General features: G+C 35.2%; 1 protein-coding gene and 1 long non-coding RNA gene across 3 annotated transcripts; both read left to right on the top strand.

Moving 5' to 3' along the window:
* Positions 1-847: 847 nt before the first annotated feature.
* On the top strand, positions 848-24720 carry LOC132299869 (peptide-N(4)-(N-acetyl-beta-glucosaminyl)asparagine amidase). 2 transcript variants are annotated; one of them, XM_059796742.1, is made up of 17 exons: positions 851-1016; positions 1102-1155; positions 1249-1404; positions 1519-1623; positions 2114-2200; positions 4437-4519; positions 5072-5185; positions 10336-10390; positions 10459-10545; positions 11898-11953; positions 12031-12090; positions 12224-12311; positions 12420-13178; positions 13316-13376; positions 19900-20002; positions 23943-24077; positions 24158-24720. In XM_059796742.1, exons 1-17 carry the CDS (start codon positions 939-941, stop codon positions 24255-24257), a joined length of 2181 nt encoding a protein of 726 aa, XP_059652725.1. In that variant the 5' UTR covers positions 851-938; the 3' UTR covers positions 24258-24720. The 2 variants fall into 2 exon arrangements, 1 of the variants encoding a protein (XP_059652725.1); XR_009480213.1 differs by lacking the exon at positions 19900-20002 and having other exon boundaries at positions 848-1016.
* Positions 20009-22728, top strand: LOC132299871 (uncharacterized). The gene is made up of 2 exons (XR_009480214.1): positions 20009-22593; positions 22624-22728. It is a non-coding gene; the product is annotated as an uncharacterized LOC132299871 (long non-coding RNA).
* Positions 24721-25440: the final 720 nt, after the last annotated feature.

Below are 25440 nucleotides of genomic sequence, written 5' to 3'. Positions count from 1 at the left end.
TGTCATTCCCTTATCTTTTCATTAGATTTATGATTAATTACATAAACCTTTCTTATGGTTTATCATAATTATAAGAAATTTCTCTATAATTTTATAAATTACTAGACATTTTTAAAAAATGATACTAACTTACATGCACAAATTACTAATTTACTAAAATGCCCTCACATTACTATGACAAATTACTAAAATACCCATTTAGCTTTGACTTATACAACTATACATCTGCATTATTTTTTGGAGAGAATGGGACATTTTCCTGATTCTTTTGCTTTTCAAGGTTATATGGGTATTTAAATTTATTCAGTGCATGACATTAGTAAAATTTGTCATGAACTAGCGTCGTTGACCGTTATTGAAGGAAAATTTGTGTGGGTTAATTTTATTTTTGAGGAAGGTCATTATAATTTTTAAAATTATAAAAAAATTCATTTAATTATGACAAATTATAAAGAAATTTCGTGTAATTAACCCTTGACAAAATTAAAGAATATATATATTTAACTACCAAACAAAAATATTAAACAATTATTGTCTAGATGTGAAGTCAGAGAAAAAAAATGTCAGGAATTTTTTATTTTTATTTTTTTCAAAAAACATATTGACTACTCGTGGACTTCTAATTCGAAGTCTTCTTGGATGACGTTAAAACCGAGGTTTTTTTTTTTTTTTTTTTTTTAACACATTAAAACCGAGGTTGGGAGAGACGTATTTTAATAAAAGTATAATTTAGACTTATTTTTATACAGACTTTAGAATATATATATATATATATATATAGAATCTATTTAAATTTTATAAACATTATTAAGATATTTGCTACACTATTTAAATTTTATAAACATTATTAAGATATTTGCTACACGTTTACTTCGACCAAGAACATCAGTTCCTTAATTCTCTCTCTAAAAAAGTTCAATTGTTTCTGGAGAGAGAAAATGGTAGCTCGGAAGTTCCTTCTCCATCACAACGATTCCAACTTCGATGTCGAGTACGACACCGACGACGGCTTTGAAGTCTCTCTCTATCTAAAACTCTCTCACTCCCTCTCTTTTTCTTTTTTCAACTGTTAAAATCATCAATTTTGCTCTCCATTTCCAGGTTTTCAAATTCCAGCTCTTTTCTCTCACTTCAATTCCTCCCGATGAGCAAAAGGTTACTCTCTCTATATCTATGTATTTAACTATTGTTCATTTGGAATTTTGATAATATGTTTATGTGTAAACTGATACCCAATTATCTGATTAGATATTCGGAGGCGACGATGATCGGCTTGTATCAGATGAATCTGATCTCGCCTCAGTTACCGATAAACTTCGGTTGGTATCGATCAACGAAGAAAAAAAACCGGCTGCTGATGCCGAATTGGTGAAATCCGATGAGGAATTGGCTCGGATGTTGCAGGTTCTTGGAAAAATTACATTGAATTTTGATTTTTTTTTGTTTTTTTGGATTTGATTTGATAATGTGTTGTTTGAATTTTCTGTTTTTGTCAAACTATGAATTCATTGATTTTAGGCAGAAGAAGAAGCCCTTATGTTTCAGCAGTATGCCGTCGTTGAAGATAAGGGTAAGGGACAAATCGAACAAATTGTACGGCCTTATATTAACCAGGTTCTAATGGTAAGTGTAAAATTGCTAATTCTTATATATATGTTACTTTTGTTTGTTTATTTTATTTTATTTTTTTCAAACTTTTCTTCTTGTTGAGAATGCAGACCAAAAAAATAAAAATAAAATTTGAAGAAAAGGGGAGGAAAACATTGAATCTTTTTGTTCTTTATCATTTGGAAAATGTGGAAAAACTTAACTCACTAAGCCAATTAATTGTACAAGTATAGTGGAGTGGTGATTTCACTTTCTTGGTGTCAAGTAATACTACCTCCGTCCCAAAAAAAAGTGTCCTCAATGGAAAATCGTGTGTCAGTTCAATTTGTGAGAGTCACTGTTCTCTAAAAGTGACACTTTTTATGGGACGGAGGGAGTATAAAATTTAGTACCAGGAGATCAATGTCACTTCTTTTGATGCAGTTTAGTGGCAACCAAGTGGAGTGTACTTTATCTTCTTTTGGGTAAATTTTATCTATGTTAATATGACATGCTGTTGATGTAGTATGAAGATATGAATCGCCAGGAGGAAGCTCGGAAGACGGTACCCGTAGAGAGGTTAGAGGAGAAAGCATTAGTTGCACTGGCCAAGGTTGGTCCTCTGATTCCTTTTTTTATGCATGACCTATTTGTATTTTTGGTTATTAAAAAAGGAGTAATTTACTCAAAAAGGATTTCTGCATGTTGAGTTATATTCTTATGCATGATTTTGAGGAAGATTTTGTTAACTGAGTTGTTCTGTTAACATGGAGTCAAAATTTTGATATGATCATATTTTGTATCACAAAATTGTTATAAGCTTGTAATAATATAAGTTTTTCCTACTTCCACACTTTTGATAGCCTCAATGATGCATGTGAAATTATATGTGTTGCCGATTTGTTAAATTTGTTTTGCAAGAGTAGAAAATGTGGGCAGAAGCCTGAATTCTTTTTATGTTAGTAAAATTTCCATCATCAAATTGATTGAAAATTTATTCTCTTTCATCTTACCCACCTTGCTTTGATTGTATTATACATAAATTGAGAAATAAAATCTACTCTTCAAGTTGTCTCATTTTGTGGGTTTTTCACTCTCTCTCTCTCTCTCTCTCTATATATATATATATTAGGGGTGGACACGGTTCACTTTGGTCTGATTCTGGCATGAATCAAGACCAAACCAGTCCCTCCAGACCTGACCATGGTAACCACTGGAAGCAAACCAAACCAAACCGTAAATGAGCTGAGCGGTTTGGTTCTAGGCAGGCCCAATAATTCAGCCCAATGAACCCAAACAAAAATCATGCAGAATTAAATTGAAAAGACTACTAAGCATTATCTAATTAAAAGAAAAGCATGTTTTTTTTTTTTTTTTTTTTTCCATAAGTAAAAGAAAGAAAAGCATGTGCCATATCCAGTCTTTGAATTCTATTTCCATGCTTTTGTGTAGCCTTTTTTTTTCTTTTTTTTTTTTCCGTTTCTTTTTCTTTTGTTGCAAAGATTGAATTGTCTGAGGATCACATCACCCTCGACCTGGATCTGCTACCACTGCAATATGGATCCCTTTCAACTCCTCCACCAAGCTGGAATTTAACCACTCCTAAGCTTTAAAGTTTTCCCAGGTCCCTCATGACTATATCACATAGGTTTAGTTATTCTCATTGCACAAAAAATCTGCCTTTACAGCTGTGAAGATTCAAAATACTGTCTTTATAACTAATAGGCCTGTTATTAAGATATATTAGATATAAAACATTTATTTATTTAATTACCGGTTTGGTCCTATAGGACCCAAAATTGGGAATCGAAAGGAACCGGGACCGGACTGAATCATTAAAGAACCGGACCAAACCGTCTGGTCCGGTCTGGTTTACTGGTTCAGCCGGTTTTTATGCACCTCTACGATATATATATATATATATATATATATATATATATATATATATATGTAGTTTTTCTTCTTTTTCTTTTCTAATAAATATGAATGCTACTTTTAAACTTCGGTTTTCCAATTTAGACATTCTACCAGTATCTCGGTGGCATGATTTAACACATTTAAGAGAGTTTATTAAGTATCAACTGACTGCTGAGAACCAAGTTTGAATTTTTATAATTTTGTATATGTTATACATGTGATAAGAAGTGTGGTCTGCAGTCTGCCATTCGATATGTCCTGCCTAATAGAAAATATTACCCTGCTCTGGTCATGTCTATGTGGGAAGTTAGAAGTGTTAAGACTGGAAAAAACCTAATACGTGGCTTATTTTAGACCAAATTGTTGTTCTTGTACTCAAACCTGCTTTCTCATGCATACCGGTGTAAGTTGGAACCATTGTACATAATAGATTGTCTTGAAAAATCAGTTGTATTGAGTGATAATATTTATCAAAAAAAAAAAAAAAAAAAAAAAAAAAAAGAAGACACATCAAACCATGATTATTCATTCTATGAAGCATTGACAAAATGACAATGATACAAGATATGGACATGACAATATACGGACTTAATGATATGGGAAATTTCTGGGAAAAAAAAAAGCATATGGATACGTTGTGGACAGATCAATTTGTATATGTATCTACATATAAAATAGAGGGGCTAGTCCAGTGCACGTGACATTAATTTATGTATTAGTTTCGCCATTTTTGTAAATGGTTAATATTTCAAAAGGAACTTACATTTTCAAGGTATATTTTATTAAATGAGGTCTTGACTAGTGGTGAGTGTATATTTTGTAGGACAAAACAAGAACTCTCATAGTTTGTGTTATGGAACCTGAAGTAGATTAGATTCCTGTAAATGTTCTTGGTAACTGCATTTCTTATATCCTACCCATATATGTGTTAGGAGGGAAACTTTAAACCATCAAAAAGTGAACAAGATGATGCTTTCCTGCTGCAACTGCTTTTCTGGTTCAAACAATCATTCAGGTAATGTTATTTTACCTCACCTTTTCTTTAGTTTAATATTTGAAAAAGATTTAGTATATAATTGTTTAATGATACTTTTTTATTTTTAAGATTTGATATTTCTTTTTAATATGTAAATTTTTGGAACAATAATACGAATTAATCCACAGCAGTGTAAGCTCGGGATGCAGACTGTTTTAAAACTTTTACTTGGCAAAATGTTATTTTGTTAGATTTTGATGGGTTACTTCCAGATTGGAAAAAAAATAAATTTGAGATAAAAAAATTCCCTTCTCCTCAATCTAAAAAAAGAAAATGTGGTCTCCAATTTCCATTTGACACATACTTAGTACTGTAATCAGTAGTGACAGCATATTGGGCTTAGTATTAAAATGTGTTAATGAAATGTATTCAACCTCACATTGCTTTTGACTTTTGTTGGAATAGTTTCATCTGTAGTTGTGCAGATTTTGTAATGAATTTTCCTTCGAGCATAATTATGCCCTCCTTTTCCTTAATTGCTTATAAGTTGAATCCTATATGTCGGTAGTCATTAATGTTCTTAAACTGTAGGTGGGTACATGCACCTCCTTGTGATAGTTGTGGCAATGAAACCATAAATCAGGGCATGGGTGTTTCAATTCCTTCAGAAACACAGTATGGAGCTTCTCGAGTTGAACTTTATCGGTAATGGCCTTAGGATGTACTCATTTGTAATTTTCATTTTTTGGGTTTCTACTTTGAAGATCTTTTTATTCCAAATTTGTGGTCTTCTATTTAGTTGTTTCCCACCCACTACATGACATGTTGGGCGTTAATTAACAGATTCTTGGGTACCATATAAACTGCATCATCCGTATAATAGAAATCATTGCTGTAGTGGCTGTTATGGTCCTTATGGAACCATAACAGTCCATTCTGGACATTTGTGGTCATTAAGGGCCTGTTTTTGTGAGAGGGAGGGGTGGGAGAGGGATCCGAGAACTATAAAAAACATTTATCTGCAAACAAGCATTTTCTTAATTGAGTTTTCATAAAATTGTCAACCAAATACGTTTTTGCTCTTTTTATGATTTCTCTAGAAGTAGAAAACCGTTTTCAGAAAATTGAACCAACCATATCCTAAATGAGAGGGCTGGACAAGAGATTGAAGAGTCCCTGAGGTCCTCTAATCATTTCTATTCACATTTTCATTTTTTTAATGGTTCATTTCTTATTTTTTTATTTCAAGAATTCTGAAAAAGAGAAGAAGTATTTAATCAATGGACAGAAAATAGTATGAACCACTGGGCCATTAGTCCAGTTGGTATAACCTCCCTTCCCTCGAAGGGGAGCTGAGGGGTTCAAGGCCCATAGTGTGCATGTGTGGGTGGGGTGGTGGTGGGGTGGGTGGGTGCGTGTGTGGTTTTTTTTGGTGGGGGGGGGGAAAAAGAAATAAGATCAATCGAGACTCAGATATGGGGTGCTTGTGGCAATTTTCTAGGGATTTGGTTGTTTTTCCCCATATTTGCTTGAATCTTGTGTAAATCACTCTCAAATATGAGCTTTAGGGCTTTCTTGGGAAATCTGGAATCTTATGGCTTTTGTGTAGGGGAGTAAACATCTTTTTTGTTATTAAATAGTACTTTTCTTGTTTTGTTATTTTCTTTTCAATTTTTTTTTTTTTTTTTTTTCAAAATGGAAAAATTAAAGACTCAAGGTATTGTTGACATTGATATTATAAAAAAAAAAACCTGTTCCATTAATTTTTATTTATTTATTAGTTGATTCTTGATTTCCTTGTATGAATTGAAAAGACCAGAGGGTAGAGAGTGAAAAACAACTAACTGAACTAGATAATGGGCATTGATTATTGGCTATGTTGTAAGTATTATGATTTTATCATCTACAAGTTATGACTGGTTGGCTACATGTTTGTTCTACTTGCCCCCCAAAAAAAAAAATTAAGTAGGAAAAACTATTGGATATTGTTAATTACCAATATATTTTTTATGCTAATTAAATTATTAAATAACGTTTTCTGACTATATACTAAGATTGATTATTTACTAGAAGAAAAGGCCATTAGATAATTACATAGCTTTGGTCCTTATTAACTGAGGGTGGTGGGAGGGGCGGATTGGTATAGCTAGCCTTTCCTGTAATTTGCACAAAATGGTTGCTCTTGTAATCAAACATGCCTTCTCAACTTGGTTGCCTAAACTTTTATTAATGTGCCAAGCAATGATTCAAGTACCTACAATTTTGTAATTAATACTAAATACTAATTTATTAAATATATATATATATATATTGGATTACTGAACATTTAATAATGTATTTTTACTATTAAATAAATTTACTATATATTTATAGAATACTAAATGGCAAGTAATAAATATCAAATAGTTTGCGCTTCTAGTTGTAATTGTAATTGAAATGTTCATAATAGTTAATTTCTTTTTTGATTCAAAACAGTTTTAAAGTCCAAATTGCGAAACATGATTTGAGGTTTCATAAATTGGGGGGAAACTATTTGAAAAAAATTGTGACAAACTGGAGTCAGAACACTTTTCTCAATGAGTAGATGTTTTCGGAGTAATTGTTGGAGAATAGCATTATAGGAGTGATTAAAGCTCATAAATCACTCCTTGATAGAATATTGATATGGGTGAATCACGGGAATGATTTTAAGAATCTTTCCAATCTCATATTTATGACATGTTTGTATTCTTTCACCTATAAATAGAGGTGATCATTGTATATACAAATTAAGAGGGGCTTTGTGTGTGGTGGACGTAGGTCGTAGTGGCTGAACCACATTATAACCTTGTGTTCTTCATGTTTAATTTATGTGTTCAATTTTTATATCTTTCAACATGGTATAAAAGCAGGTTTAAAATACCCTACTCTATGCTCTACTCGTCTCGGATGTTCAGATCAATTCGTCTCGGATCTTCGGATCAACTCTTCTCGAATCTTCGGATCGACTCATCTCAGATCTACTCGTTTCGGACTCTCGACAACTTCAGATTTAGTTTTAAGTTGGACACTTGAGCTAAAATCTGTGTGTACCAACATGAGGGAGGGTATTGAAGAATATCATTATGGGAGTGATTTAAACCCTTAAATCACTCCTTGATAGAATATTGACACAATTTTAATTTATGTGTTCAATTTTTATATCTTTCAACATGGTATAAAAGCAGGTTTAAAATACCCTACTCTGTGCTCTACTCGTCTCGGATGTTCAGATCAATTCGTCTCGGATCTTCGGATCAACTCTTCTCGAATCTTCGGATCGACTCATCTCAGATCTACTCGTTTCGGACTCTCGACAACTTCATATTTAGTTTTAAGTTGGACACTTGAGCTAAAATCTGTGTGTACCAACATGAGGGAGGGTGTTGAAGAATATCATTATGGGAGTGATTTAAACCCTTAAATCACTCCTTGATAGAATATTGACACGAGTGAATCATGGGAGGGATTTTATGAATCTTTCCTATATCATATTTATCACATGTTTGTATTCCTTCACTTATAAATAGAGGTGATCCTTATATACAAAAATTAAGAGAGAATATAATAAAAGTGTTATAGACCTTTGGGCTTTGCGTGTCGTGGACATAGGCTGTAGTGGTCAAACCACATTATAACCTTGTGTTCTTAATGTTTAATTTCTCTCTTCAAATTTTATATCTTTCAACGGTAATAAAATAACTCACAGCCTTGGTTTCCAGTTACACATTGAACAATCTCCAAATGAAATTTTTGCATCTGGAGTTTTTATTATTACAATTGAAGATTTAATGGAAGAATCAGTGGAGGAAAATATTTCAGTAATTGATGTTGTTTCCTATTATTGAGATTTGGTGTTACTAGATGAATCAGTTGAGAAAAATCCTCCTTATTTCCTATTTTCTAGGTCTTTTCATTCTCATAATTTCTTATCCTCTATATAAAGGAGCCTCCACCATTGTATTGTATATGAATTGAAAGAGCATTATAAAAGTGATGTAGCCCTTTGGGCTCTGTGTCGTGGATGTAGGCCCTAATGGCTGAACCACATAATATTTATCTCTTTGCTTTTGTTTCATGCTTTACAACATGGTCTCAGAGCCTAATTTCTCTTCCTAGGATTGGACACCTATTTTGGGGTATTCCCTTAGCATCTGAAATGTTGCTAAGGGTTTCTTAGTGCTATTTGTGACTTGTTTGGGCTGCTAGTTTGTTTGGTAGTAATGTTCTTTGCCTTTGCTGTGTCTCCGACAGTTTTTATTGACTTGTTTGGGTTGCTAGTGTGTTCGGTAGCATTGTCTTCGTCTTTGCAGTGTCTCCAGCAGTTTTTATCAACTTGTATGGGCTGCCGGTGTGTTCGGTAGCATTGTCCTCGCCTTTGCCATGTCTCCGGCAGTTTTTTGTTGACTTGTTTGGGCTATCGGTGTGTTAGGTAGCATTGTCCTCGCCTTTGCCATGTCTCCGGTAGCATTGTTCGTAATATTCTCTCTTCATCATTCACACTTGTTGTTACTCGTCATCTCAATGGCAAGTTGGGCATTCATGCTCCAACTTGAGGGGAAGAATTGAAGATTTAATGGAGGAATCAGTGGAGGAAAATCTTTCATGTTGTTTCCTATTATTGAAGATTTGGTGCTACTAAAGGAATCAGTGGAGGAAAATCTTTCATGTTGTTTCCTATTATTGAAGATTTGGTGCTACTAAAGGAATCAGTGGAGAAAAATCATCCTTATTTCCTATTTTCTAAGTGTTTCCATTCTCATAATTTCTTCTCCTATATAAAGGAGCCTCCACCATTGTATTGTGTATGAATTGAGAGAGTATTATAAAAGTGATGTAGCCCTTTGGGCTCTTTTTGCCATGGATGTAGGCCCTAGTGGTTGAACCACGTAATATCTGTGTGTTCTACTTGTTTAATTTCTATTTGCTTCCGTTTTATGCTTTACAACAATTACTTTTTATGATTGACATTTTAGAGTGGATCTTGCTTCACGAAATCCATCTGCAACTATGATCTGCTTAAGAATTGCTTACCATAATTATCAATAGTATTATGTCTTTTCTTAATATTTGATTCTTTCATCCAGCTAAATAACCTGTTTTTAAATAAGAGCCCGTTTGGAGTTTCTGTTTTTTTAGAACACTTCTATTGCTAATTTTGCAATAATATCCTTTAATAGGATGTTACCATATTTGATAAAAGCAACTTTATAAAGGTTGGAGTGTAATTATCTTCATAAAAAATAATGAAGGACTAAATTGTGTAAGGAAAAAGAGTTACCTAAAATATTCAACCTTTACTTAGATCTCGGTTTTAAAAGCTCCAAATTCTAGCTTCTTTTATAAGCTCTACTCAACTAAAATTGGTAGCTATTAAAAGTGCTTTTAATGATTACCAAATACATCTGAACGCAAATTTTTAAAGTAAAAGCGCTTTTAGGTAGTTGAAAAGCAATACCAAACGGGCTCTAAGGGATACAACTCAACAAAAAAAAACCAACTATTTGGGGTCAGCTACATGAATCTTTTTTTTTCATCTGCTCTATTTAAAGCTGTAACCTTAGTTAAACCACATGCTATATATAATATATTTCCTAACTATCTCATATGAAATTTTATGAAGATTGGTGGATAAGCTGATAGTTTTAATTAATCTCTCTCTCTTCCTATCCCACCCCCACCCCCCCGGGTCCCCCGCGGGCATATGCAGAGCATTTTTTGTTGTTGGAAATTCCTTTTTTTTTTTTTTTTTTTTTTTTTTGTGCCAATAATATGCTTCTTTTTCCTTTGTTTCTCTCAGTTAACTTTATCTTTTATTTTTCTTTTAACTACCCCAGCTGCAATACTTGCTCAAGAATCACTCGTTTCCCACGGTACAATGATCCAGTAAAGGTATTGAAATTTTTGTTCGGTTGAGAAGTCTTCATTTCATGAATTCCTCCATAATCTTTTTTATACAGCTTCTGGAAACAAGAAGGGGGCGCTGTGGGGAGTGGGCCAATTGCTTCACACTCTATTGTCGAGCTTTTGGCTATGAATCTCGTCTTGTAAGTCACTTTTCTAGAAATCATATTTCAGTTTTCACTGTTAAAGGTATTTCTGCTGCTATTAATGATTCCATACTAAAATATGAACTTGTTAAAATGTAGTTCATCATAAAAGATTATTTGCTGTTATTTTTGGGAAAGTAGTCATACTGTGTGAAGTAATATAGGTCTACTTGAATAAGTAGAATACTGAGTATACTGTAATTGGCTGAGGTAGTTGAGGGCAAAAATTAGAACTCACTCTTCAGGATTCTCATTGCTGGTATTTCTTAAAGGAAGGGTGGGCGTCTTATTTTTTATGCTAGGATATTAGTAAAATTACAACTATAATACTTGCAACCTATATTACATGAATTCAGGTTTGGGTGCATCGGTTGTGTTATGTGTCTAAGTATCAAATTGTTTTAATTCCCGCATTCAAGGGCACGGGGACACAACTAATTTATTTGATGTTCTTCTTTTGTTTCCTATGGTAAAAATGTGTTTCTATATAGCACAAAGTTTTTACCCTGTAGTCATTTTGAGACAACCATAATATAACTATAGTAATTTTGAATTACCTGATATTCTTACTGGATGCATATTTGACTAGACATGCCAGACTCGTGTCTCATGCCCAAACTCGTACCATAAGTGTCTGCCATGAGTACTTACTATGTTTGAATAGTTCATGTGTTATAGCTTACTGCGAAGAATGAATTGGTCTTTAAATTAAAGAAACGAACACCAAGTTGAATGATAGATTAAGTTGAGGAGTTGCGACCCTGTTCTTGATCAAACTGTATTATAAAACAAGGCCAAATATAGTTGCATGTTTGCAGTGATTATGAAATCTTACCATACAATGTCCTGTTATTATTAATTTTTGTTTTTCTATCAGAACTATTGATGTTCAAGAAAATATATAATTTTGGCACCATAATTGGTAATCACTTTGACAAGTGGAGGTGTGCTTTCTCAGTAATTGTAGCTCTTGTGGTGCAAAATTTGCATTTGTCATACATAGAAATTACCTTCTATCATTTCATAGCCATTATTGTTATCTAGTGACTTTCACGAAGAACCTTTGTTAACATGTTACCGAAACAAAATCTTTTTTTGGTAAATAATTTTGGTATTAACTGTCATTACTGAAACAAAATCTGCCAAAAGGGATGTCAAAATTAAAGAGAAAGCTCTAGCCTTTTGTAAAACTATCTCACCAGTTAACTAAAATTCTTTGCATTATGTGACTTATGTCAACCAATGGGAAGGGGAGGCTTAATGGAACATATATTTATTTGCCATGATGTGAGAATCTGATGGTTGAGAGAAGACGAATGTCTTTGTTGACTCACTTGTTTTCATTCCAGATCATGGATTTAACAGATCATATTTGGACTGAATGCTTCTCACCTTTCCTTGGAAGGTAAAACTTTATTCACAATATTGCTGCAATTATTTTGTTCTCTACGAGCATTCTAATAATGTAACTGAACTTTACAGATGGATGCATCTTGATCCTTGTGAAGGAATATATGACAATCCACTATTATATGAGAAGGGGTACTTTCTCTGTCAAATTGTTAACAATAGTATCCTAAATTATCTCTTCATCCATATACTTTATCAAGATGAACTAATATTTTGTCTGCCTCCTACTCTATTTTTAAATGATTTTTTAACTTTTTCCTTGAAGCTGGCAAAAGAAATTGAACTATGTAATTGCTATTGCAAAAGATGGAGTGTGTGATGTCACTAAACGTTACACAAGGAAGTGGCATGAGGTAATCATATGAATATTAGAAGTGAACTTCTTTTCCTTTTTCCCCCTTCATATGCATACATGTATATACTGCAAGGTTTGACTTCGCAGGAATATTTTCATGTTGAAGGTTCTGACTCGACGAAATATTACTACGGAGCCTGTTCTATCTACTCTTCTCTCTAATATAACAAGAGAGTGTCGAAAGAATTTTACATCTCAAGTGCTTTCAGCACTTGAACAACGTGACAGGAATGAAGCAGAATCACTTGAGAGAGATTTACATTCTAAAGATGATGCTTCGATCTCATTACCTGGTAGACTAAGTGGAGACAAGGAATGGCGTATATCAAGGTCAGAATTTGGTTCTGATGAGAATGAATATTTAAGTTCTTCTTCCTGTCCAGTCCGTAAATGCATAGATGAGCATGTGACAAAGATCTACAATGGATTTTGTCCTATCATTTCCCATTTCGTGGAGAAATCATTTTCTAAATCTAGAGCTGTTGAAGTCCTTAAATTTTTCAGAGGAATTTTGATCAATCTCAAGAATTGCCCTTTTAGAATGAGGAGAACATCTATAAACTCTGTTTCAAAAGATGCTCAATATTTTGTCAATCAGCTGTTGCCCTCTTTTAATCAGCTCCTTGATGCTCTTTCCCTGAAGAGTGAATTGGTAAATGGGAGTGTTGACATTTGTTTGGCCGCCGATCCTGTAAAAACTTCCATAGCATTGCCTGTTGTGTTCCATGCCTTGGATGACGTGATTCATAATGTCAACAAATGCGACAACTTCAGCAAAGATTCCCTAGCTTGGCCACTTTTGAAGTCAAACAGAATATGTTCTGGTTTAGTCCTTGCTAGTGGTGAAGAACTTCCTTTTGGAATTGTAAGTAGCATTGGCCGGTACATTCAATCAGCTTATTTTGCAAGAGTTATTTGTGGCATGTTCCTTAAAAGTTCCTGTACGATTCCCTTTTTCATAATGCGTCTCTTTTTAATTCAATTCTTGGTAACATTTTTTAGGCAACATCTGCCTTTGATGGAACTCGCATGTCAAAGTGGGAAGAACCAAATGGTGCAAGAGGTATTTTGAACCTTTAAGATGTTCTCTACTCCACCATAGTTATGCCTAGTAAAAATCAGAAGGAAAATGAAGTCTAGAATATAATTTTGTTTTATATGATAATATTTATTAAAATTTCAGTCACCTCGTATCAATAATAATGCGATTTTGTCTTTGTACACCTATTCTATTGGCAAATAAAGTAATGTCATAAGAACGAGAACAATCTGTTAAATTAACAATTCGGATATGGATTATGGTATAAAAATATTTAATCCAATAATCTGATGCGATAACTCAGATATGGATTGAATATTGAATCCAATAATCCATTAACATCTGAATATTTCAAGACTCAAAAGAACCTTGTAATACATGCACAAAGATCCTATCACAAAAACTGACCAGTCATTCAAGGGCACAATGTTTAATGTAATTTACCAGATTCCCACCCTAGAATCCCATGGTTACCTCTGGACAGACACACCAAACTTTTTGCTTGATTATCCAAGTTGTTCGCTCCGCCAACTAGACTTGTCAATGGATCGGATTTCGATATGAATCCAATCGATGGATTGAATATTCAATTTGATAATCCGTTTGTTACGAAATAAGGATCGAATAGGAGTTTATAAGAACAAAGAGAAAAATAAATGACAAGAAAATAAAATGGCACACACACAAACGAGACAAGGATTTACGTGGTTCGGCTATGCCTACATCCACGGGGAGAAGACAGAACAATATTTCACTATGGAAATAAAGATATTCAAGACAAAATGGCTCACACCCAACACCCCATTACACCCACAAGCTCTCTCACTCAATTGATGAGATGATTTTCGGATGATGATCAAGCATGAGAGACATGGCTATTTATAGCCAATAATGGGTCACCAAAACAATGCTGCTTGGAGACCACAAAAAAGACTTGATGATCACGAATTAGGCTTGCTAGGCACTCAAACCTGAAGCCCAAGTTGCTGATGCAAGATGCTGATGGAGTGGATGACCTCAGTTTGAGCCACATATTCAACAAATCTCCACCTTGGCGAAAATTCAAATGAGCCACTGTATCTCTGTTAAACAAAACTGTCTTCTCCACAAAACAAATTAAATAAGAATTTTAGTTAAGTTTGAGTCATCCTCAAACTTAACTCTCGGGCTCTCATTCTTCAATTCATGCATGTCTTGCGCAGCCATAAGTATACCTCCAGTATTTTTGTCAAACTCTAAATGCTTACCAAAAACATCCTCAGAAACTCTAAGTTTGACATCTCCTTCAGCAACCTTCTCTAACCGCCCACAAACCACCGGCTGGTAATGAAAAGTCGTCTTCTCACCCTTATGGAGAATAGGACGTCCTTGACTTTTCCTCGCATCTCTATTGTGACCAACTACTTGCCTCCCACGCATCTTTATGGCACTCGAATGGACTCTCTCATTGCCACCAAGATTATTGCAAGTCAATATCACACCTGTCCTCATGGGTCTGCCTCCCTGTAAGGACTGTTGCAATTTCGGTTGCCATCTGAAAACGGATTTCATTCTCCCATCACATTGTGTAGTCCCCTCACAACCTTTTTGAGAACTAGGATCGTCACTCCTCTTTTTAACTCTTCTTTTGCCAATACTCGAACGCAGATTTCTGCTAACTGTAGAAGACTCTGTAGAAGCTCCACCTATTACTGTATTCCCTTGGAGAAGATACAAAATTTTCACCTTGGTGCCCTGTAGCACCACAAGAGAATCCATCACGACCATCATTGCTCCACCTTCTGTTACAACCTTGTAACCTTTGGAGTCTAGCACACCTACTGAAATAAGTTTCATCTTCAAATCCAGTACATGTTGCCCATCTGACAATGTTCTCACCAACCCATTGTACGTCTTGATCTTGACTATTCCAATTCCCAAAATTTTGAAAGCTTTCCTGTCCGCCGTCAAAATCGAACCACCTTTCACCTCTTTATAGGAAGAGAAAGAATCCCTACTGGGACACATATGAACGAAACAACCAGAATCAAGAATCCAACTGTCATTAAATGACATACCTGAACACGAGGTTATCATGAGAACATATTCGTCACTTTCCGAATCACTTGTTGTAGCAGTTGCCACAGAAGCTGCTTCTTTTTTTTTTTTTTGATAAGTAAGAATTTATTAAAAACGCTCAAAAGGGGAGCGAAGCCCAAAGAAACAAAAGGGCCAAAAGGCGCCTTAGACCTTCAAAGAGGCCAAGAAAACAATAATTTCCTCCATAGATCTATAATCTCTCCCTGAAACCCAACAAAAAATAGTAGAAATAACAGAGAACTTAACCATAGAAACAGGCTTCTTTTTTCTGTCAAAATATCTCATATTTCTCTCAAGCCAAATACACCACCAGATACAAAGCAGCATAGCCCTCCAAGCGTCCTTAATGCCAGCCCCAACAGAGACGCCTCTCCAAGCCTCAATCAACCCTCTAGAGGAATAAGGCATGGCCCAATGGACCCCAAATAATCGAAGCATCAAATCCCAACAATCTCTGGCCATGCTGCAATGTAAAAGGAGGTGATTAACTGACTCCTCATTACACAAACACATGTAACAATGATTGACCACCACCTGATTCCTCCTCCTCAGATTATCTTGGGTTACAATCTTACCCAGGACAGAAGCTGCTTCTTGAACCTTCTCTTTGCCATTCCCATTCTTTGCCTTTAGTTTGGGACAGTGCTTGATTACGTGCCCTATCTCATGATAGTAGTAACATTCCACATTTTTATGAGATCTAGATTTGCCCCTACTAGCAGAACTCTGTCTCACTTTTGCCTTTTACAAATAGACCCTCGGCCTGTTCATCTCCAATATTCCCAGACACCTTTTTCCTCAACTCCTGAGAGTTCAATGAGGATTTAATATCCTCCATACTAATAGTGTCTTTTCTATAGAACAATGTGGTAACAAAATGCTCATAGGAAGGAGGCAAAGAACACAACAAAATAAGGGCTTGATCCTCGTCATCAATTTTAGGCGGGTTAGGCATTCGAAAAATCGTTCCTTTTAATCGTGCTCTCTTGGGTAAGTGGTTATGGAGATTTGGAAGGAAACGCCATCGACAGTGGAGAAAAGTTGTCTCGTGTCGTTTTGGTGAGGAGAGTGGGAGCTGGTCATCTCTTCCTGTCACTATTTCGGGAGGCGTTGGTGTGTGGAAATTCATTCGGAAGGGTTGGGATGATTTTTCCACTCATATTAGATTCAAAGTTCAGGATGGCAAACATGTTCATTTTTGGGAGGACCTTTGGTGCGGCGATCAGTTGTTGTCTCTTTCTTTTCCTAGGCTCTACAGTATTGCAGCCAATAAGCATGTTTATGTGATTGATTGTTATCAACATGATAACAATGGAGTTACGTGGGATGTGCGGTTTAGGCGACCCTTTCAGGATTGGGAAATGGAGGAAGCTTGCGTTTTTTGGGATACGTTATATAGACAGAAGGATATTGGCAGTGGGTATGATGATATTTTGTGGGTTGCTTTGGCTCATGGTCGGTACGGTGTCCGCTCTATGTTCATCTGTTTGTCCAATTTTGTTGGTCCTGTGTTCCCTTGGAAGTCTGTTTGGCGCTCTAAAGCTCCTCTTCGAATCGCATTCTTCATTTGGACTGCCACATTGGGGAAGATTTTGACATTGGACAATTTGAGAAAAAGAGGCAACATCATTGTTAATTGGTGTTGTTTATGTAAAGCTACTAGTGAATCCGTGGATCACATTCTTTTGCATTGTCATGTGGCATTTGATTGTTGGAGTTTTATTTTTAGCATGTTTGGCGTTCTTTGGGTAATGCCTAAGCACTCCTTTCAATTGATTAACGCTTGGAAAAGGTGTCCTGTCAAAGAACAAGCTCGGGATTTTTGGAGGATTGTTCCACATTGTGTCTGGTGGTGTCTGTGGCGTGAGAGGAATAATAGATCCTTTGAAAGAAAAGAATCTTCTTTAGCCAATTTAAAAATTCATATTCTTCGTTCTTTGTTCTCTTATGTAAAAGGAAGTGCATGCTCCTCGATTGATGATTTCTTTGATTTCTTGGATTCCATCGGTCCTTAGACCTTTTTTCTTGTATTAGGGACACGTTCCCCTTTTGAACGTTTTTCTAATATATCTTTACTTATCAAAAAAAAATTTTAATATAAGTATTTTTCAAATCCATAATAACAGAATTGAAATTATCAATATGCTCCTTAAGAGGCATGCCTTCCTTCATACGAAAGGTGTAGAGTCTCTGTTTCAGGTAAAATCTGTTGGTGAGAGACTTTGGCATGTACAAACTTTCCAATGTCAACCACAACTTTGCCGCCGTGTCTTCATCAATAACTTCACGCAGTATCTCATCAGCTAGATTCAAAATAATCGCACTGCGCACCTTTTCATTGACCTCATCCTTGTCTTCATTGGACATAGTTGTTGGCAACTTGTCCTTCCCGAACAACACCTTCTTTAGACCTTGCTGAGTCAGTATCTGTACACAATACACGAACAGAGCTCTGATACCAATTTGTTACGAAATAAGGATCGAATAGGAGTTTATGAGAACAAACAGAAAAATAAATGACAAGAAAATAAAATGGCACACACACAAACGAGACAAGGATTTACATGGTTCGGCTATGCCTACGTCCACGGGGAGAAGACAAAACAATATTTCACTATGGAAATAAAGATATACAAGACAAAGTGGCTCACACCCAAAACCCCATTACACCCACAAGCTTTCTCACTTAATTGATTAGATGATTTTCGAATGATGATCAAGCATGAGAGCATGGCTATTTATAACCAATAATGGGTCACCAAAACAATGCTGCTTGGCGACCACAAAAAAGACTTGATGATCACGAATTAGGCTTGCTGGGCACTCAAACTTGAAGCCCAAGTTGCTAATGCAAGATGCTGATGGAATGGATGACCTCAATTTAAGCCACATATTCAACAAATCCGTTAACAATCCGAATCCAATAATCCGTTAATTAACAAATTGGATATGGATTATGGTCAATCCGATCAAACCAAATATAATTATACAATATGCTATACATATATTATCTATCATTCAATTGGAATGCAGTTGATGAAAAAATTAATCAAAAATGTTGTTTACATAGTTTTTTTGTGTAGAGTATTGGAACTCTTAATTATATCAGTTTTTAATTCTTTTTTTCCTTCCTCCTATAGATTTTTTTAACTCTCTTTTTTTTCCCTTTAACTAAGAATCAAATACCTAATTGCTTTTCTAATTTTGTTCATATCTTTTGGCCAATGTCTCTATTTCTCACTTTTTGTAATTTATTTTGAAAATTTTAACCAAAAAAACAGACCTCTTAACAGATTGGGTTATCGGATCGGATATCTGATAAATTACAAAATCGGATATGGATTAAAACAAGTAATTCGTTGGGTCATCAAATTGGATCGAATATATTAATTATCGGATTCGGATTAATCAAGTCTGATCCGGTCCAAATCCAATCCATTGACATGTCTACTGCCAACAGCTCTGCTCCTCACTCAATTTGCTTGTCCGTGGTTTGTTCAATCCTTCTGCTCAAATTCTGATTGGGTGATTTGCTCTTCCCAAAGTCCCTGTGCTTTGGCTTAGACTAACGGCACCGGTTCCTAGTGCTATAAAAAAAAGCTGCCCTTAACACGCAAATTAAAGCCTTCACAACACTCAGTACTTGCAACTGCTTCCACTTATGGTAGTAGATGAACAGGTGGACATGTTCTGTTGTAGTAGATCGACTGCTTTATAAGGACCTGATGGCCTGGGGCTGCAACTGAGGGTTAGTGTTTGGGAATACTATTCTAGCTCTAGTTCCCCTTACTAGATCAAATAAGGCACCTACATACCACTAAAGATAGGTTATATCCCCCACCCCCCAACCGAATTCCTTTAAAGCGAAGCGCGACTTCTTTCTTTTTATTGTTCTATGGTGAACGACACATCGATCGAGGCAATCTGGTTTTTGAAAACACTACTCTGGAAAACTATTGATCGGGGCCTTCTGAAATCCCTTCGATTGATCATCAATCAATCAAGCTATTCTTTTTTATGAAAAATCTCAATTTCAAAATCTTTGAGAAAACTTAAATTCAAAATCCTAATTGTGAAAAACAAAACTAAAACATAATTTTGAGTAATTTAACATCAATCTCAGTGAACTAAATTCTTTTTGCTCTTATTTTCCTTTCCCCCATATATCTGATTGAGTCTTGAGAGATACAGCCGTGTTCTTCACTAAACTCCATCTCTAGCATCTTCTGTGGTTGTATCCGAATTACTCATGGCACATTGACACACATTACAACCCAAGTTTTAAATAGGAAATTACCAACACCTGACTCATATTCCTAACAACAAAAATAAAAAATAAAACAAGAATAAAATGCCTTTGACCTACATAACTAAACAAGTAGTATATATTTAGATCGTCATCTTTCTTGTAAATATTTTGGCTCCAACAATTTTGCATGTTAGTTGATAATCGGATTTGGTTGTGTAGATTGTTGGCTCATATACAAGTCATGGGACAATCGAAAGCATGAGCTTGTTGCGTATGAGTTAATGTCGGCCAACGATGCTCCAGAGAGAGATCCAATGGATTGGTATGACATTTTAGAGCATGACCCTGAATTTTCTTATCTGTCCATAACATAGCTTGCAAGTGTGTCAATTTTAAGGGAACTGATGAATTTTATATTTTGCCAACTCTTTGGAGAAACCTGCCTTTTGTGTTTACTTTAACATTGTCTAAGCCAAGTTCCTCAGTCCCTCTTTCATTTATTTAGGGTCAATGTATGATGATCATTTATGTATTTACTGCTCAACTGTGATCAACCTTTAAATAGTGCTCAGAACATGCAAAGCAGAGAACAATCCTTGTAATCCTCAGCAATTGACTAATTGATCCTATCATGGATGCCACAAAATAAAGAGCCAAGTTTAGTGGGCTTAGTTGAGCCAACAAGGTTAACCCCTTTCAACTTGGATTGATCGTATTTTCTTTTATTTTGTGTAATCAGTGATGTTTTTAGTAATTTGGAGTAATTTTATTAACTTTGTTCTCTTTTGTTTTGATTTTATTAAGTTTTTTAATTTTGGTATCCGTGCTAATTGGTATTTGGTTGTGGATTTTCTCAGTTTTTTCTTATTTTATGATTAGTTCATCTTGTTTAGTTTTTAGAAAGTCATTGTTTGGCAGGTGCTTTGAAAGTTCTATTTGAGTTGTTGCAGATATTTAGGGTCCGCTTGTTTTTGTTTTCTGTGAACAGTTTCTGTTCTCGGAGAACTGAAAAACAGAAAATAGTTCAAAATCTGTTTCGTTGTTAGTTTTCTGAAAATTGAGTTAACAAAAAAAGGCCAAAGTTTAGTCTTTTGTATGTCTAGGTTTCAGAATTCTTAAAAACTGTTTTCAGAGAATTGAACCAAACAAGGCCTTAGTGTCTATGCTGTCGTGTAAGCTAATCCTTTAGAAAGAAATTGACAAAACTATTAATTGTGGGTTCTCATAACTTATTGCACTGTTTCAAATTTCAATGCTGAGAAGGTGAGATTCCTAGAAGGCGTTGGAAATATTCTAAGGTTTATCTTGTTTTTATTTGTTTAATTAAATTTAATTTTTTTGTTTGTTTTTGAAGAAATAATAGAATTATATTAACAGCAAAGAAAAACGTACAGCAATAAGGTTGGAAAAATCTTCCCGAGGGAAATACAACTAAAAATTGTTACAAAATGGCCCGTCTGACTCTATCCTCCTCACACATGTAGAACATTCAGGGAATGATGAAAGTAACTGTTTTCAGGAACTTCTGAGATGCTTATTTCTTTGCCAACAAATCGACCCACTTGTTGGTTGATCTAGGAGCCAGACTAAAGAATTAGACAAGAATAGGATCTCTCATAAGACTACTTTAATGCCATGACTCAAGCACTGTACCATGAGACTTTCCAGCAGGGCTCAAATCTCAGCGTCAGTTGCAAAATTGACACCCGTTAGTCTAGAAAAAGTAGTGACTGTGTTCCTAGCAGCACCGAAAAAGTTACTTGCACTACCAAGATGGTCCTCTTTACAAAGAGAGAGCATCCATTAAAGTTTCGTTTCACTCTCCCTCTTGAAGGAGGCTTGTATGTGAATGAAACATTGCTGGACTACACTTCAGGAGAAATTGCAATTACCTAGTGATGCGGAGCATAGACTGCCCCATGAACGAGACTCCCCCATGGACATACACTAGACTAGGCGGCTAACCTAAAGGCTGCAATAGCTGCAGCAGTGATATTTTGTACTTTCTTAGCAATTAAGTTGTCCTAGATATTTTGTGTTTCCTTAATTATTGAGGAAACTTTTTAGGAAAGCTTTTGGTGCCTATATGACAGGCATATATGTAACTCATATAGTCAGTTGTTTTCAAATTGAATATAGAACTGAGGTCAGTTTTCCTTCCCTAAATTATTCCTCTCTTCTCTCGTCCTCTCTCCTTCTCGTCTTTTCTCTCTTCTTTTTTCTCTTTATCTCTATCTCACCTCTGTTTCTGTTCATCTCTCTCACCTCTAATTCTGTTATTTAGTTCTCTTCCTAAACTTTTCTAGACTTCAATTGCAATCAAACTGTCCGTTCTACATCACCTAGTCACTCAAAAGAAAAATAGCCAAAGGCACATCTTTTGACTCTTTAGAAATGGAAGCCCAAAAACAAGCATCAAACTGAAGCCCCAAAAAAAGTCGCTACAGCTCACTTCACCTTGCTGAAGCCCCCAAAAGTGATTTGTGTTTAGTGAATATCAGTATAACAAACCAGTTGACTTGCATCTATGGTGAGGAGATGCAAAAACCAAATGGGTTGATGTAAAGAGAGAGACACTTTCTGCAGTCTATTGAAACTGGGGCATAGCTTTGGTTGCCAACTAAGAAGCACGGACACGGATACGGGACACGGATACGACACGACACGGACACGGCGACACGGCAAATCCAAAAAAATTAGGACACGGACACGGCGAATAGTATATATATATATATATATATATATATATATCAGCATTAATAATTTAAAAAAAAAAACACTGATATGTTTAGGTTGGAATATATATATATATCACTGATATGTTAGTATATATATATATCAGCATCTTTAGGACACGGACACGGCAAATTGTGGCATCTTTAGGTTAGTATGTATATATATCAGCATCTTTAGGTTAGTATGTATATATATCAGCATCTTTAGGGTAGTACAAAACAAAAAACAGAACATATCAGCATTAAAAATAAAAAAAATAAAAAAATAAAATTAACATATCAGCATTAAAAATTAAAAAAAAAAAAAAAAATTCCAGAAAAGTGTGTCCGAGCTGTCTAAGCCGTGTCCGAAAATTAAAAAAAAAAAAAAAAATTTCCAGACACGTTTTTTGACGTGTCCGACACGTGTCGGGGCGTGTCGGACACAGATTCTTCGCCCATTTTGGTGTGTCCGTGCTTCCTAGGTTGCCAGGGTTTATAAAATGGAAGATGAAGTTATGGTAAACATTTTAAACTCTAATGATAAAAAATAAATAAAATAAAATAATTTATGGTATAAAGATTGAGTTGGCAGTGTTTCAAGTAAAAGATGGGCATAAAATTAAGATTTGAATTTGTTAACAAAGCTATGCCCCAGTTTAGTTTTAAGTACTCAACACACCCCACCCACCCACAAAAAAAATAATAATAATAAAATAAAATTCTCCTGCTTGTTATACTGTGGGAACTTGGAAAAATAAATTGAAAAGAGATTAGCATAGTGACACTCAGCAATTGCTCATTAAAGTCAGGAAACTCCTCTCAAGTCTGCCGTAGCATCAGGATGCATTTGATTTTTTTTATCAATGTATCCTAGAGGAGATGGTTGGCTAGCAAAATTAACCCAACTTGGTACCTTCCAGTATCTGAAAAATTGTATTATTTTAGGATTATTCCAGTTTTTAATAGATATGATTCTAGAGCTGATTGAAAAGAATTCAATACATGCACACAATCATATATGAATGATGTCGGCTATTAAAAAGCTGAAGATGCTTCTAACTTTCTAAGGATGTATTGAGTGGTTTTAAACACCCTTTCTTAATTACAAATTTAAATGGGTTGTTAATTTTTCAGTTGTTAATTACAACATACTCAGCAGCAATTCAATGGATTTCACAATGTCAACCAGATCAGATTATTTGGTTTAGGCCTTGAAACTACAAACCCTATGTCTTGTAGAGCTTTCAGTTTCTATACGAGTGCAGGTTTTTTTTTTCGTTAAGTAATTGCAAGTGTTCAGTTGGTTGTTATTCTGTTCAATTTATATTTTAATTGAGTACTCTCTGCTTATAAAAGAAAAATCATTGAGAAAAAGAGCTTTATTTTTACAAATGAAAATAAAAGGCGTTCTTTTAGCATACATTGTGAACTGGACCTTTATGATTCATTGTCTACATGCTTGTAATTTTCCTTGCCAATAGTCTTTCTGAGTGAGATATTTTTTTCCCCTGCTGTTCAAGTGATTGATTAATGTTGTGCTATCAGGATTCTGGAAGGGAGTGATAATGGGGGTTCCAGCTGGCGTGTTTTAGACAAACAAACTTCTCAGATGTTCGACAACCGTTTCCAGCGAAAAACATTTAAGATCAGTTCCCAGGGTTTCCGGTCCAATGCATTCAGGCAAGTCTTTACTCAGAATCGGCACAAATGTGTTTTTAATATAATTTTTTGTGGAATTTAATCAATGATATGAATGGCAGATTTAAGTGTCTAGCGGTTCGAGATGTTCAAGCAACTTCACGGTTTCAAATAGGTAGCATTGACCTCTATGCAAAACTGCAGATAGTGGTCATAGAGTGAAAATCATCTGGCAAATTCGGTGATTTCTAAACTGTTTCTGATGCTAGAGCATTTGTCCATCCTATTCCGATTGGAAACCCAGTTATAAGAATTTAAACAAATCTGAAATCTGCGTTGTTCCTCTACTGTTGATTGAATTGGTTCTGAACTCACCATAGTGTCTGCAAGGTCATTGGAAAGGCCATGTGTTATTTGTAACACTATAATGATATTTCAGTGTCTAAATCAACTGTGTCCAAAAGAACCTAAATATTCTCTCTGTAAACTCACTTCAATGTTTGTATAATCTGCTGTGATGTTTCATTCATGGAGGGTGATGTTACAGTGAGTGTTCAAAATGTTCGTAGTTTGTAACCTGTGTGGTGTTGAGGTACAAAAATTTAAGTACCAACAAATGCACATTGATTTCATATTGTATAAAATTGACATTTGCTAGCAAAGCCTTGTGTATGGCTTTGGTGAATTCTGGGTCCTTTATTAGAATATTCTGTTTTCTGGTTGGAACAATATTATTGGGTGCAAAAGTGAGGAAACCATTAAACATGATCAGCATACCATGGTTAGCAGAAGCTCATTTCGGAAGAAAATGCTTCTTTCTCAAAGCCTCAGCACCCATCTTAGCAGCGTAGAGAATGCAGCTGCCAAAGTTTTCAGAAGGGTACGGGAATGTTGGATGAAAGCTTCCGTGCAATGCAAAGGGAAGGGAATGAAAGAAAGTGCATTACAGGTAATCAGACTTAACATTTAGGGTTTAGGGAAGATGCTGATATTGAACATAAATGTCTCCGATTTTAGCATGTGAGGGAAGATGCATACGAAGTTCTGAGCCAAGACAAAATATTGTAGTTATTTCAAGTGTTATTAAAGCAAATACACACACACCATACCTTCACTGAGGTTTGAACTCCCCGACCTCTCCTTTGGAAAGGAAGGGGTGATGCTGCTGGGCCAATTCAAGTGTTGATATTCACACAGATTTGGACTTTCAAGTGGGGATCTAGTATGATTGAAATCGAGGAATAGGAACATCTATTAAATCTTTTGGAGTACAATATCATGAAATTAGGGGATGTACATTTTCCATACAAAGCAAAACCACTGGGCCAGAAATTCCATCCAAACAGATGATGGTGTAACTCGGTGTACATCTTGTTCTTCCTATTGATGATTTTAGTTTCAAACT

Source organism: Cornus florida, unplaced genomic scaffold (assembly GCF_030987335.1).
Source record: "Cornus florida cultivar Cherokee Brave unplaced genomic scaffold, ASM3098733v1 CherokeeBrave_3.0.0_Hap2_Chr03, whole genome shotgun sequence".
Taxonomy (NCBI): domain Eukaryota; kingdom Viridiplantae; phylum Streptophyta; class Magnoliopsida; order Cornales; family Cornaceae; genus Cornus; species Cornus florida.
The sequence above is the reverse complement of the archived record's forward strand: the minus strand, read 5'-3'. Positions and strand labels throughout refer to the sequence as shown.

Coding starts and splice junctions, on each gene's coding strand:
- LOC132299869 (XM_059796742.1), top strand. CDS start 939: ATGGTAGCTCGGAAGTTCCTTCTCCATCACAACGATTCCAACTTCGAT. Junction 1,156..1,248: donor TTCCTCCCGATGAGCAAAAG/GTTACTCTCTCT, acceptor TTATCTGATTAG/ATATTCGGAGGCGACGATGA. Junction 13,179..13,315: donor AAGAACTTCCTTTTGGAATT/GTAAGTAGCATT, acceptor AACATTTTTTAG/GCAACATCTGCCTTTGATGG.